At 50.2% G+C, this 15328-nt stretch overlaps 2 protein-coding genes across 2 annotated transcripts; one reads left to right on the plus strand and one right to left on the minus strand.

Moving 5' to 3' along the window:
* Nucleotides 1-8368: 8368 nt before the first annotated feature.
* Nucleotides 8369-9977, plus strand: BCR38DRAFT_353172 (glucosidase II beta subunit-like protein-domain-containing protein; the record flags this gene model as incomplete). The annotated part of the gene is made up of 2 exons (XM_040856758.1): nt 8369-8473; nt 8556-9977. 2 exons carry the CDS (start codon nt 8369-8371, stop codon nt 9975-9977), a joined length of 1527 nt encoding a protein of 508 aa, XP_040711501.1.
* Nucleotides 9978-12875: 2898 nt separating this feature from the next.
* BCR38DRAFT_74921 (lipase) lies at nt 12876-14469 on the minus strand. The gene is made up of 4 exons (XM_040865609.1): nt 14243-14469; nt 13917-14076; nt 13749-13853; nt 12876-13680 (listed from the first exon to the last, which is right to left on the minus strand). Exons 1-4 carry the CDS (start codon nt 14283-14285, stop codon nt 12993-12995), a joined length of 996 nt encoding a protein of 331 aa, XP_040711502.1. The 5' UTR covers nt 14286-14469; the 3' UTR covers nt 12876-12992.
* Nucleotides 14470-15328: the final 859 nt, after the last annotated feature.

The raw sequence follows: 15328 nt of genomic DNA on the forward strand, positions 1-15328 counted from the left end.
TTCCCACACACACCCCTCTCACCGTCTGAATGATCTGGTCAATGAATCGGCACATTCGTCCTATCAGATCTGGGTGCCCCTCCACTGGAACTCGTCGTCCCACCTGTTTTGGCATCCACCGTCCACTCATCTGTGCCATCGGGGCACACCCAGCGAAGGTCCATGGAAAAAGTCCACGCCCACTGGCGCAAATGTAGAGGACTTCCTTGCTCTTGCGCAAGCCATCTGATTCGGCCGTGTTCTTGGACTGGAAGTTACGGCCAAGGGAACATGCATGCGGCAGGAGCGCTACGACCAAAGTGTTGACCCGTTTTGCCTTGTTTTAACGAATCTTCGCTGGCATCAAGACCAGCGTGGCAGTCATTGGATGGCGAGGTTTCTCAAGAGTGAGGCGGCGCCTCACGGCAGTTTGAGTGGTGGCGGATGCATGGACCACCGCCGGGCGATGTGGGCCGCCAGCAATCACATCACAGCTGAGCACACCTTGATAATGATCGTGCCGTAAAATGCAAGTCGGAGCAATGCCCATGTCACTGCCTCATCAGAGTCTTGCAGGCAGGTGACATTGGAAAATGCCGATTCTGAGCTTGCTGAGAACATTTGCATCGGTGGTTCTGCAACATGTCTGGTTCATCTCGACTGGCTTACACAGAGACTGCTTACACCCCCTTCTGCCTGGGGTAGTATGACTTGCATCAGTCTGTCCTTTCCACAGTTCGTTGACGAGCTTCAGCGTCCGGGTTATATTTCCAATTTGAATTCCAGTTTGAACGTACTAGGTTGCCAGGACGGTTGAACAACAACCCCAGTGAGCGTAATTAGACAGTCTGGGTTGCAGCATGGCATTCTACCTCGATTGTAAATGCAGAGCAGGCCCTGGTCCAATATGTTACTCGCAATGACCTTGGTCATCCAGTCGGGGGCGATCCGGACGTCTAATGTCAAAAATTGTCGCCGAGATCCCGGAAATTCTGTCAGCCATTCGGTGAAATCATTGTTGAAGGGCACGGACGACGCCGTCGCGTCATCGGGGTCCTGTACGAGGTGAACGGATTATATTTGTTTTCCATTCCTTGGGGTTTTCTCAATATATTTGACGATCGAGAGCACTCGTCGGTTTTCCGCATTGCTGGTTTTCGCGGTACCTGGGCCTGGAACTGGGATAATATGCCGGATGAGGCCATCGTCAACAGGGACGACGTAGCAGCTGCGAGAATCGACCAGGGCCGTGGACGCCGGCCAGTTCTTCTTGACGTAATGTTCCGTCGAGAATCTAGTCGTCCAGGTCTCACAGACTGACACGAGATTTCTATGCTGGACACTCATGACCAGTTCATGGCGTGGCGCGGTTTTGGTGTTCCCGATGAGCTTGATGTTTAGGTTATCTGAGATATGCAGTGCTACCTATGACACCACGCTAGGGGCTTGTGCGAGCCCAATCTCACACCCCCTACCTACTGAATCCCTGGAGAGATGAACCGGTGTGTGTCCATCAGGCATCACAGCGCCGATGGGCACAATAAGGTAAGCGAGATGGATGCCGTGTCTTCTGGTCTCGACGGTGCCGGCCGTCGTCGTTGGGCGCAGAGGCGTTTCGGTAAGGAGTGGAGCACATGGCGGAGGACATCGGTCTTGGTGTTGTCTGACATTGATAGCCATGTGTCGGCAGTCGGCAGTCAGCACTTTTTGTATTATGCGGCATTTACCATGAGGCTTGTTGGGTGTCGCTGCCGTTAATGATTGCGTTGCTGAATCAGACTGTCAAGTACGCAAATAGAAATTTTGGCTATAGTTGATTGGAGCAACAAGACGTTGCGTGGTGCTCAACGAATGAACAAAACGGTATTTACAAAGCGAGTTGCGCTGGAGCCAAGCTCTACAGGGACGGCTTGGGACTTGCAAGATCAGGGAATGGATGAGCCGGTTGCCGCGAAGACCGGGTGAGGTACTTGGTGCGCAACATGAACATTGGAATCACTTGCCAGTATTGAAGGCAAGGCTAATTACGAGCTAGTATACAAGCGTTTACAAGCGTTTATAACGGAAAAGAAGCTAAATATAAATAATATTAAATACGCCGTAGGTGTTAACCCTCGGTACCTCTACAAGTACTCCCTTAAGGGGCTATAGATGATATAGCGGGCCCTTAAGCCGCGTCGGGCGGTTATACAGGTAAACTTGTAGCCAAACGACTACTAAACCTCCTGTCCCTCCCTAAGTCTGTGCTACAACCCCTGCCTGAACTACCGATAAGTGTGGTAATGTGGCACTTAAATTCGTCCTCAGGGGTGGGATGCTGCTGATGTGCAGAACATGCTCGACTATTTTTTGTCGCGACAAGTCGTAGTATCTGCTAATAGGGGTTCTCGTCGAGCGTATACATCTCAACCATACGCTCAAGTGGATAGACCGTGACGTGGTCTAGACGCTCGCAAGAATCGCGGCGAGAGGGCGTGCTGCGTGTCACGACCTGGGTTGCATCGCATTGGTAGAGACCTCGATTAGGTGCTATCGACGAAGATTCTACTCTAAGGAGCGAAGGAAAGAAGATGACAACTTAGGTTTGAGGGAGCGCGACTAAGTCATCCACGCTTGGCGGGGCTCCTACAAGGGTTATGATTGGCTTCCCATCTGACACTGCCATGGCAGGTGTTCCAGCTGTACGTCACCTGGTTGTAGTGAGTCTGCGAGGGTTGACCTTCACACTGCGCGCCTTCTGTCGTGAGAGGACGGGTTCGCCGACGAGCGTTATCGGATAGGCGAGGTCCGATACGGGGTCGGATTAACGATTCGAATTCTGGACCGGCTGTCGAGTTATATTCCGCCGACGTAGTACTTGACGGTCGACTGGCTAGGATGCTCGTAATCCTAAACTGCACCAATCTCCCTATTATCGCTAGGTAGGTGCTGTAGTACATTTACTCCCGGCTAGGGGGGGTGGCGAAGACGAACGTCACCACCTTCCATGAGCTGGAACTGAAGAAGCATCAACCGAACCCCCAGGCCTTAATCGACCGGCTGGACATATTGTACGGTGAGCGCAACCGCAAGGCGAAAGCCATTCAGTCGCTCCATACAATCCGACAAAGAGACGACGAGCCCTTTACGGAATTTTACCCGCGATTTGAAAAAGAAATCGCAAACGCAGAAGCGGAGTCTTGGAATGACGACTCCAAAATTTCGTACCTTTGGAACGCGCTCAATCCGAAATTGAAGTCCAACCTGGTGGGAAGTTCCGATGCAGAGTTGAAAAGCTATCTCTCTTTCGCAACCAATGCGAGCTCTTCGAGAGGAAGAACAACAAGAAAGCTCCAGAGGATGGAAGTCAGGACCGTCGCAACCCAACAAAAAGCAAGGAGACACGGAGGGAAGACATGATGGAGTGGGAACCAACCCCGCCAGACCAGGTCCAGGTTGCTTCCACACGGCTAAGAAAAAACATCTACGGCTTCCCATCAAAACGGCCGGAAGACCAACCCCTACTCGGCAAACGTGCCAAATGGGTCGACGATTCCGAGATGCGAGCCCGAAGGAATGAACGAAGATGCTTGCGGTGTGGGAGAGACAACTGCCGCGTTGAGCGTTGCCCCTTGGCAGCAGCAATAAACCCCGAAGTTCGGAAACGAACTAACGTCTCACGAGTCGAGCCACGACCCCGAGTGACCGAGGCGGTGGTTGAAGAAGTCGACACTCAGACTGAGGAGGACTCTGATTAGGGATACGCGGGAGCCGTGGCCGCGTGGAGACAGTTTCAAAAGCAGGGACAAATGGATCAAGACGGCATCTATGTTAACATAGGAATCAATGGGATACATTATACCAGAGCCCTATACGATGATGGCTGTCACTGCTATGCAACGATTTCACAGAAACTGTTTTAAAGGCTACGACTCCCAAGCATCGACATCGTGCCCAGAAATCTGGCCCAGGTAGCGGACGTGCAGGAAAATGCTATCACTCAAGCTACCTACTTCGACATCGACATTGACGGACACAAGCAGCGACGAGTGTTTGCGTATGTGGTACCAAGACAACTGGACGAAGTTATCCTCGGCTTGCCATAGGCCAGGTCACAAGATATTATCCTGAGACCTGCAAGAAACGAATTTCGCATCGGAACGAGTGGCACGAGTGTTCGAATACGCGATTCACGAAGCTGGGACCCTGACCTTACCAACTGGGAAGTATCGGCCAACTCCCTTACCTCCATCATCCGAACTAGTCAAAGGAACAAACAACCAGTATAAATATTCGCCGTCAGTATAAAGGACATTAAGAAGGCCCTTGCTAAATTCCAGAAGAAACCCGAAGACCCTGCGACTAAACTCCTAGAATGTTACTACTAAATTATTAATCTTTTTAAGAAGGAAGTTGGCGATAGACTACCACCACACCGACCAGGAGTTGATCATGTCATCGAACTGGAAAAGGACGAACAAGGACGCGAGAAAGAAGTTCCATGGGGGCCCTTATACAGCAGGTCAAAAGAGGAGCTACTGGTCCTACGTAAGACCCTTACCGACCTCCTAGACAAAGGGTTTATTCGAGTCAGCAACTCTCCGGCAGCGGCACCCGTGCTTTTTGTTAAGAAGCCAGGGGGAGGGTTAAGGTTCTGCGTTGACTACCGGAAACTCAACGAGATCATACGAAAAGACCGCTACCTATTACCCCTGATTTCGGAGACCCTTCGCCAGCTGGCCAAGGCGAGATGGTTCACGAAGCTAGACGTCTCTTCCGCCTTCTGGAAGATCAGGATTAAGGAGGGAGATGAATGGAAGACAGTATTCCGCATAAGATATGGATTGTTTGAATGGCTGGTCACTCCTTTTAGCCTCACCGGTGCGCCTGTAATATTCTAACGATACATCAACCATATTCTGAGGGAGTGGTTAGATAACTTCGTCTCTGCCTACATCGAAGATGTCCTGATTTTTACAGACGGCACCCTCGACGACTATAGAGATAAGGTGATGCAGGTTATGAAAAGACTTCACGCCGCAGGACTCCAGCTCGATATCGACAAATGCGAATTCGAATAGGCAAGAGTTAAATACCTAGGTTATATTGTTAATATGAACTCTGGGATTAGTGTCGACCCCGATAAAGTTAAAGTAATTCGAGAATAGGAACCCCCTACCATATTTCGAGGAGTTCGAGGATTCATTAGGTTTGCTAACTACTACAGAGACTTTATTCCTCACTTCTTAACGGTTGCTATGCCTCTCACTCATCTGACAAAAAAGGACGTGGTATTCAATTGGACGAGCGAGTGCCAGCAGGCATTCGAAACACTGAAGGAACTGCTAGTTTGTGCCCCTGTTTTGACAAAATTCGACTCCGAAAGGGAAACCCGCGTACAACCAGACTCGTCCGGCTATACTATTGGAGGCGAGCTCTCTCAGCGATGCGAGGACAAAAAATGGCGCCCTGTCTGCTTTTATTCAAGGAAGAGCACCCCAGCAGAAGTCAATTACCCGATCCATGACAAGGAGCTTCTAGCGATAGTGAAGTGTCTCGACGAGTGGTCAAGCATGTTACGCAGTGTGAAGGAATTTGAAATCCTCTCAGACTATAAAAATCTGGAGTTTTTCATGAAGAAATAGTAACTGTCCGAACGATAGATGAGATAGGCACTGGAGCTATCGAAGTATAACTTCCGGATAATTCATCGACTAGGCGCCGAAGCTGTTGTCCCTGACGTACTCTCCCGACGTGACCAGGACTTACCGAAGGACATTACCGATGAAAGACTCCGAGCCCGTCATTAGCAAATGCTACAAGGAAGTATGGGGGACTCTGTTCGCCTGAACAAAGCCTACGTGCCCTCACTAGTTACAACACCTGGACTCCGCCATGTCAGGGTTGCAGCCGGGTGGGTTTTAGGAGGTGAAAGAGACCAAGAAAACGACGAGAATCGGACAAGTCGGACCCCCCTGAGAACCCATTTCTGGAAGACTACATCCGACGGCTCTGGGACCAAGGCCTTGAACGAAACAACCGGTATTGGCTTATCCGAGGTGCAGTGATAAGGGGCGATCGACAGTTCCCTATCCAATGGGGGCTCCCTATCTCTATTTCGGAGTGCTCTATCGATGAGGGCAGACGACTATGCTGGAAGGATAGGATATGGATCCCCTATTTTAAGCCCCTCCGCACGCGAATTATCCAGCAGTCACACGATTCAGCAGTTACCGGGCACCCTGGACGGGATTTATTCAAAGCAATCATTAGTCGACAGTTCACCTGGCCAGGATTATCGAACGACGTGCGTCAGTTCGTGCGGAATTACGATGTATGTGGGGGAAGAGCAGTATGGCGAGAGAAACGTTGAGGGCTTCTCAAACCTTTACCAATCCTAGACCAACAATAGAGCGAAATTTCTATCGACTTTATTATAGACCTACCGGATTCGGACAATAACACCTTCGTGATGGTCATCACAGATAGGCTGTTCAAAAGTGTTATCTTTGAGCCAATGAATGAGATCATAACAGAAGCAGTGGCCCGAACCTTAAAGGACTGCTTAATTCGGCATCATGGATTCCCCAAGGCTATTGTGTCTGATAGAGGGTCACAATTCGTCTCCCACATGTGGCGGCGTATTTGCAAGCTTATGAAGATCAAAAGGCGGCTGTCGACAGCATATCATCCCGAGACTGATGGTGCTACTGAGAGGATGAACCAGGAGCTCGAAGCGTACCTAAGATGTTTTACATCTTATTTCCAAGACGACTGGGCGGAAATACTAGCTATTTCTATACTAGCTATTAATAACCGAACGGCACGGTTAACCGGAATGAGTCCCTTCTTTGCAACATACGGCTATCATGTCAACCCCATCGAAACCAAGGAGAAACTACGAACGACAGGACAATCCCCCGTCGCCAAGGGAGAAGCTTTTGTGGCCAGACTTCAAGAAGCCTCGGAGATGGCACAAGCTATGATAGCCAGTGCTCAGGATCGGTACGAGGAATACGCGAACAATCATCGACAAACCTCGGAGCAATATAAGATCGGAGACAAAGTTTAGCTTAATCTTCAGAACATTAAGACAGATCGACCGTCGAAGAAACTGGACTGGAAGAACGCTAAATATATGGTAATAGAACTCGCTAGGTCGTATGCCGTCCGACTTAACACTCCCAGGGGTATCTATAACGTATTTCATGTTATGCAAATTAAACGAGCTGGTAACGACCCCTTACCATCTCAGCAAGTCCTGGAACCGCAGCCCCTGGCTATTCGACATGAAGACAACGAGGAGGTCTATTATGTCGAAAACATCTTAAAGCATAAGCAGAACCGTAGGACGAAGAAGATCATAGTGTTAGTTAAATGGAAAGGGTATACTAAGCTAACTTGGGAACCGCTGGAGGAATTCAACGAGATAACGGCCCTAGATGAATACCTCTTGAAAACCAACGACTTACGTCAACTGCTAGATGCTCATGCTGGAAAAGGAGGGGGATAATTGTCACGGTCTATGACCGGTATGTGGTCTCTGCGACGCCTTCGGCTAGAAAGACCCATAGAAATCTCCGAATAAGCTTCACTTCTCGAAGATTCCTGAAACGACGAGACGGGAGGACAGAAGGATAAAAGGGAGATGTCAGATAGGGCACCTGGTTCCTAGGTTCAGAAATAATATGGCACTAGAGAAGACTAGTGTCACTTAAAGTTCAGACGGCGAAATGAACCCCTCTTCCCGAAAGTAACTCCAAAGTTACGGTCCACTTAGGGGTCAGACACCTGAACAATGTACCTCCGACATTTTCTAAAGAATCTATAAAAGGCAGAGCAACGGGAGTTCGCGAGAACAGAACACAGAGAACAATACACCTCATTCATATACAATCTTACGCACTGCTGACTACCCGATTGGACACACGTGATATTCGACAGGAGAAGGGTTCACCACACTGAATGTATCTAATGTTTTTCTCTTTATAGATGGATAGTACTCGTAGAGTAGGCTAGGCTAATTGCATCGACATTACCCTTGACCCTTACATTAGGAAAAGGTACGCGACTTGCTTATAAACCACGTTGTATAGTCGACATGCTACTACTACTACTACTACTACTACTACTATAGTGGAATATAGAACTATTACATTTAGCCGGTTATCCGTGATGAATAAATATATTAGCAGCTACTCAGCTTATAGCAGTTCGTCATGTTCGAAAATTTGAACATCGGCAAAACATCGGTGGGTCATGATAAGGCCACATGCAAGGTTCCGTCACGCCGGTGATGGGGGAAGATGCCAAGTAAACATCTACGGTGCATCATGCCAGCTCTCGTGAGTTCTGCCGCCATTGACCATTCAAAAGTCTGATGTGAAAATCGCATTCTTGCAACGGCACGATGCGCCGTGGTGAACTTCTTTTCTTGGCTGGGCTCCAGCTCCAGCTCTGCGCAGCTCGCCAGCCCGGTTTTAGCATCCATCACGATCTGCTAGCATTTCCCCAGGTTAGTTCACTACTTTTCTGTTCTCAACTGACCAACCTACCTCAGAAGACCCATGACCATCACTAACACGCCGTGCAATCAGTTCGAAGTAGTTTTCTCGGAATCATACATCTCAGAGCCCGAAGCTAAGTCCTTGCTCGAAAGCGCCGCCGAACCGACGCAGCACCCGAGCTACGAAGCCGAGTTCGGTGACAATGATATTATATCACACGTCCAGCCCACGGCCAGTGGCGAAGCCAGCAATGATGGAGACCACACAGTCACCGAGACGTACGAAATCATGACGATGCATCCCCACCGCTATCTCTGCATCATCCCCGTCATCGAAGCTCCTCCCGCGCCAAACAAAACCGCAACCGAACTCGCCAAGGCCGAGGAGGCGCGGGAGCTGGCGCGAGCTACTACTCACGGCTGGGAGCTAGTCAATGAGCTGGATGGGACATGTCTATACTACGTATCAGGATGGTGGAGCTATAGCTTCTGCTACGGCCATGACGTGGTGCAATTTCATGCATTGCCAGGCCACAAGGGGGGACCGCCCGTGAGGGATCCCAATAGTCAAGAATACGTACTGGGGAGGGTGCAAGACTCGCAAGCAGCGGCGTCTGCAAATACGAAACGTGGCCGTGGTGGTAGGGCCGTGCCACCGGCAGTAGAGGCAGAGAGTAAGCCAGCGCCGGCAAACCCGGAGCTCCAGGTCAAGGGCGATCAACGGTACCTTGTGCAGCGGCTGGAAGACGGCACATTATGCGACTTGACCAACCGCCCGCGCACTATCGAGATCCAGTATCACTGCAGCCCGGGCGGCACGCAGGATCGCATCGGCTGGATCAAGGAGGTCACCACGTGCGCCTACCTCATGCTCGTTAACACGCCGCGCCTCTGCACGGACGTGGCCTTTCAACCCCCGCGTGAGCAGCCCGCCAACATCATCAGCTGTCGCACCATCGTGCCAGAATCGGAACAAGCAGCATGGCACGCGCAGAAGTCGCTGGAGGCGCAGGCTTCCATGGTGGGACAGCAGCAGAAGCAGGCTCAAGGTCCTGTCACAATTGGCGGCGTGGTTGTAGGCGGTCACCAACTTCTGGGAAAGGGCGAGGATGGCAAGGAAGCTACCCAGCTCAAGCCACCCCGGGGGTTTGGCAATGGGGGAGACGGTACCGTTGTCGAGATTGTGGCCATGGGCACAAGCAAGGAGGAGGGGAGCAAACTGAAGGTTCTAAGTGCCGAGGAACTCGAAGATCTTGACTTGAGTCCCGAGTTGATCGAGCAGCTCAAGGACCAGATGCAAGACTTAGCGGGTGACAGGGGTTGGAAGCTTGAAGTCGTGGAAGTCGCTGGGAACCCCGAGACAAGGGATATTCGGGGTATTGTGGAAAGTGAAGATGAAGAGGACGAGGGTGAAGGCGATGGTACCGATGCGAATAACGGTGAGGGGGGTGACGAGAGTGACGAGAGTGACAAGGGGAGTGAAGAGAAATTCTTCCAGAAGGATGAGTTGTGAAATAACTGTATGACCTATGGCATGGCACAGCATGGGCGTTATGAATAATGGAACATGAGCATGTCTTGATCCGTCTCGTCTGTTATGGAGCAAGTGACGAGGTTCACTGACAGAATCGCCTTACCCCTGGTGTATTACTATAACCTAATGGTTTCGATCTGAATCATATGTCACAGATCCACGGCGGCATTGCAGCAACTCCACAGCCACGAATGCGCTTGCTCTGGTCATTTTCAATCATCTAGAGCTAGAAACACAACGTTGCATATGGGGTAACCGATGGAGCCCTCAATCAATCTACGCGTTGATCACAATCTGTGCTAGAAAGTCGTCACAGCTGCAGCTAAGGAGCCAAAAATCCGCCACGGATGCGGCCGACTGGGCTCCTGGTGATGCTGTGGATCTTCGAAGTTTCCCAAAGGGAGTGTCTACGGCCATTGGCATAGATTACGGTCAGAAACGACCAAGCACATTACACACTACCTGGTGTGGCAGACTAGCAAATTCGGCATCGACCAACTTGGTCGCACGAAGGATAGGGGGGCCTGTCACTCGTTCCTCGTCAAGCATGATCATACCATCTCCTATTGGGATCACCCGCAAAAGATTAATGGGAAAGGGTGATAATTGAGTCTCGCCGATCACGCCTGTCATCAAGGGTTCGCGCAAGCGGGATGTCCATGGTCTGCAATTCACCGGTACAGCGGAGATCATCAACCGGCCGCAATATGGCACGAATAGGTAACACTATGCAGTATTCTTGTTACAGACCCCATCAAATAGGCTGGAAACAGGCCGGCAACAGGCCTGGAATCTTTCGAAGGAACACGAGTAGATGACAGGTCAGAGAGCACAAACAAGTCGGCGCAGATAGACGATAGACCGCCATTGAGAGAATCGCAAACAAGAATGAGGCTTGCTTCTTCTAGAGAGGACCGACCTATCAGCCATCTGGGGATTCCTATGGGTGGACATGCTGACTCAGAGTAGACTGGCAGGAGGCAAACTGCCTGACCTCGGATTCTGACTCATGGACCCAACAGCCACACGAGCAGGCAAACAGAAGTTTGCTTTGTTTCTTGTAGGACATTCCGTAGACCGCCATATTCGTGGAATTCAAATGGCAATAGCAGGGTGGAGCGGTCAGTCTATCTAGCAAGCAAGCGTGTAAGTGATTTCGGGTGATACAGGGGTCATGTGCCCACGCACGTGTTTGGCATACATCACAGGAGGATATTGCGGAAATACGATCTTTGAGTCAACTTGTCAGTATATCACAGGCTCGGAAATAGGGGTCGGAATTGACTGCATCCTGAAGTATTTGAGTAGACCCAGACACCGACTGAAATAGACAATAGTCTTGTGCGATTGAGTCTAATAATTGTGACGTGATTATTTCTACAAAGAAGCTGACTACCACTAGATACGTCCAATAATCTGAACACCATCCTCATCATTGAATCTAAAGTATAACACGGTAAGAGCCTCCGCATCTGATTAGTCGGGAAATAACTCGTGAGGCGTAGGAGAACGGTACTGCAATGCTCGGTTTCTTCCTCACTATGTGAATCCAAAGTCATGATGCGCCCGGAATCGTAGCCGATACGGGTTTGATGAAACTCCCACACCCGTTCGAGAGATTTTGTTTAAAGCTTACTTATCTAATGGGCATCTGCGTTATCTGGGCTGAAATTATGGTAGAGAAGTTATGTGAAGCTTGGCGTATAGAATTATTCTAAATTTCTACATGTATATCGCTTAGATTAACATTCCCAGTTATAATCACCTGCAATATTAGAGTATTGTAGTCAAATTTGAAACTAGACTGATGTGTAGCTATATAGTTAATATTATTGACTGGTAATGTTTGCCTTCGTACATGTAACTCTGGCTTGATCCACCACTTCTGAATAGCAAGGACCTTTTCATATGGTATTCAGTTCACGACAGAACGAGCTTCATACGTGTTTTGAGAGATTTCGATAATTCTCAAAGATGGAACTTGAATCCCTAGGTGTGAGTTGTAAGACCGAAGAGTTGGAGCTAGCCATTGGACCACCACTTCTACCAACGGGTTCATCAGAGCCGTGTTTAGCGTAGTGAAAATATGCCGCAGAGGGTATGACAACTTCGTTCGCGCAATAACCTGTACTGAGCTTCAACGGTGGAAAAAGAAAGACCAAAAGAAAAAACGAAAAAAAATAGATCAGTACGGGAGTCGGTGCGTCAGCCAATTTTGAATAGCTCAGCGACGACAGCAAATAGTCCATATTTGCGTGTATAGAATCGCCATATGAGCGACCCAGAATACAAATAAGGGACTAGCCTTCGTGTGTATTGACAGCGAACCTCGATGTTATAATGTATAGGGAATTAAACTTATGCCCATTCTTTTAGTTGTTCGAGGGTGGACTGCCTCGGGAGGAGCCGAGAAAATGGGATCGGCCCGCCCTACCTGTGCACTAGCTAACATCATAACAGTCTTGGTGCGTATCTTGCCCTTTAAGGTTTGATCTAGCCGATATGCCTGTTGGACCGCACCAGCCCTGTTCTGGGTCTTCTAGTGCCCAACGACGATATTAGAGTTTTCTTGGCTGTAGCGCGAGGTGGATGGCACGACTAAGTGCCCTACAAAACCCGGCACTTGCCGGTTTAGCTAGGTGTTAACCAAACTAAGAAAACCCATATTTTCTTGACTTTGTCCCAATTTGCGCCTGAACGTCCGGACACCTATAGCCCAGCCGACCGGCCCGGACTATCTGCTCCGATACACTCACTATGTACTCCGGGATCTTGTTTTTATCTACTCGAAACGCCCTCATGGCCCATCTGCGCTTTTGGGGGGATTTGGGGAGACCAGAGACATTTTCAATTCTATGCTTCGTTGTTTGATAATCCATTTACGCAAATAATATATCACTACGTATGGTTGTGATGGATTGCAGAGACGCGCAGTATCAGCCATTACATGTTTCATTCATTCATGTCCATGCGGTATCGTAGAGCCCATACACATTAACTCGTAGTCGTAACATTACCCCCTTGCGTCGTAGCATTGCCCGACTGCACATACTTCACGTCCATGGCCGCCCAAGTAGTCAGCAACCTCTCAAGCTCCTCATCCGTCACATTGACATTCGTTGCTCTCTTGAATGTCAAGCCGTCCGGCGCACAATCGGCAATGCCAACGAAATACTCGTCATGCGCTATGGTGTCGAACCCACTTTGTCCAGCATTGCAGTCTACATTTGCATTTCCCGAGCACACCTGCACGTCATTGATCGTGTAGTCAAGCGTCGTCGCATCCCCCGTGTAGAACCAGTATTCGGGGCTCGTATGGCGGTAACCAGTCCAGATGGGCGGCAGTCTCGGCACTGGATCGTCGGTGTGAGTGGCACGGTATTCAGCGCCGGCTTGCGCGGTGACAAAATCCGCAAAGTCGTCGTCTCCCACCCGAGGGGAGCCGTAGGTCCAGAGGTCGCAGGGGAAGCCTTGTTCACGCAGGTAGGCGGCCATGATGGTGCCGACGCTCGCGCCGAGGGAGTGGCCTGTCACGATGATCTTGTAGGACGGGTTGACCGCCATGGCCGCCGTCACGGCAGCCAGGACGGCCGACTTAGATTCCGTGAACTGTGCGTGGAAGCCCGTGTGCACATAGCCGCTTGCTACGAGGTCGAAGATGGGGCTGAAGACAAAGGATAGACTGGGTGTGTTAGTATGAGTATTTTCATCTTGACATGGTTTATCAGACCAGGTTGGTTGAAAACTTACTCGACAATCCACTGGCGGATCGATTGTGTACCCATGAACGACACTACCACCAACTCGTTCGTGGGATCAGAAGCCACGTAGACCTCGACATCTGTGAGCTTCCCTCTATCCACATAGTTGTGTTAGCTTGTGTTGACTACGGGCTAAGTGTGAATTGGCTTTTCTTACTGGTAAGTAGCTACCACGGTAGCATTTGCCGCCGTTACGTCTGAGCACACATCATTGGTGCAAGTCACGACGTCTCCCACCGCGGTATCGGCATTGCAATACGCAGCCCCAGCGTACTGAGCGTAAAAGGCAAAGTCGTTCAGTGTTGCTTCCGTGATTTCTGCAGCTACATCGTACTAGTCAGAAAACTGCATTATATCAACCAGTCAGACATACCTCGGCTCTGAAGTCTAACAACACCAGCCAGCGCAAAAGGCGTCCAGGCCGCGAAGACGGCGAGACCTGTGGGTCTCATCGTGGCCCAGGGTTCGCAAAAGAAAACTTACGGAAGAAAGCTTCAGAAGATGCAACAACCGAGTTGTCACCCATACAAGACCGCGGGATGCCTCTGGGTACTTATTGTTGCAGCGGTATCAGGAACTTGTCTCATGGCTAAGACGCGTTCGTCGCCAGTACGACATATTCCCCAGGATAACGCGGCTACAGCTCTTGCTAGCTGGCAACCGACAGTTTTCTCCACATAAATGAAATGAAAATGAAGAAAAGGGCCCAACAGCAAGAGGCCCCGCAAGCTTCGATCTTGCAGATATCAAATACCGAGCAGGGCCTATCCCGGAATATGGTGATGGATACAACACGGAGGTGGAGAACTTGGCAGGTCGGCGCCGACGGCTCACCGCCGCAGCAGCTCTTACATCAGCCCCTGCTATGAATGTGTCGATGATGGTGACACCGGAATTAACGCAATAGGCTGCCTTGTGTCAGGTCGATTGGAAAGACATCTTGAGGCAGGGCAGCGCCTACATTCTCCTGCACCAGAGCAACTGGCAACCACTGATTTCCGGCACTGCTTGACGGGATGGAACTCCCCGCATTCCCAGGCCAGGTGATCTGGATCGGAGATTTGCCAAGATCCAGGGACTACCCGAATAAAAGCTGCATACTAAGTATGCCAACATGGACAATGAGCACATTGCAGTGAGAGAACGTGGAGATTCGAGATGGGGCGGTTTGGCCAGGCTAAGCTTAAGCGAGGTATGTGTACGTAAGTAAGTGGATGCGATGCAACGTCGCTGCCACTGCCGACCGGCGCAGGCGGCGACGACGGTGGAATTCCGGGGCCTTTCACATTGCCTTGTGATATACTGCAGCCTGCAACAAGTTAGGACGTCCGAGATGTGGAAATTGTGATTTGGTATCTGTGATTTTATATGAGCTAGTCCTAGAGCATCTACGAGTACCCGCCCATGAAAATGCAAAAGCAAGACACCATGATCATGCGCACTTGTTAGCCCGGCTCCCGGCTACTCGGTATAAGTGACTCCACTTCCGCGCAATGGAGTGGCTCCACCGGGCCCCAGATAGATGTCTACTCAGAGCAGATCCCATCAATTGGTTCCCAACAAAGACAA

This window comes from Pseudomassariella vexata (assembly GCF_002105095.1).
Source record: "Pseudomassariella vexata strain CBS 129021 chromosome Unknown BCR38scaffold_16, whole genome shotgun sequence".
NCBI classification, from domain to species: domain Eukaryota; kingdom Fungi; phylum Ascomycota; class Sordariomycetes; order Amphisphaeriales; family Pseudomassariaceae; genus Pseudomassariella; species Pseudomassariella vexata.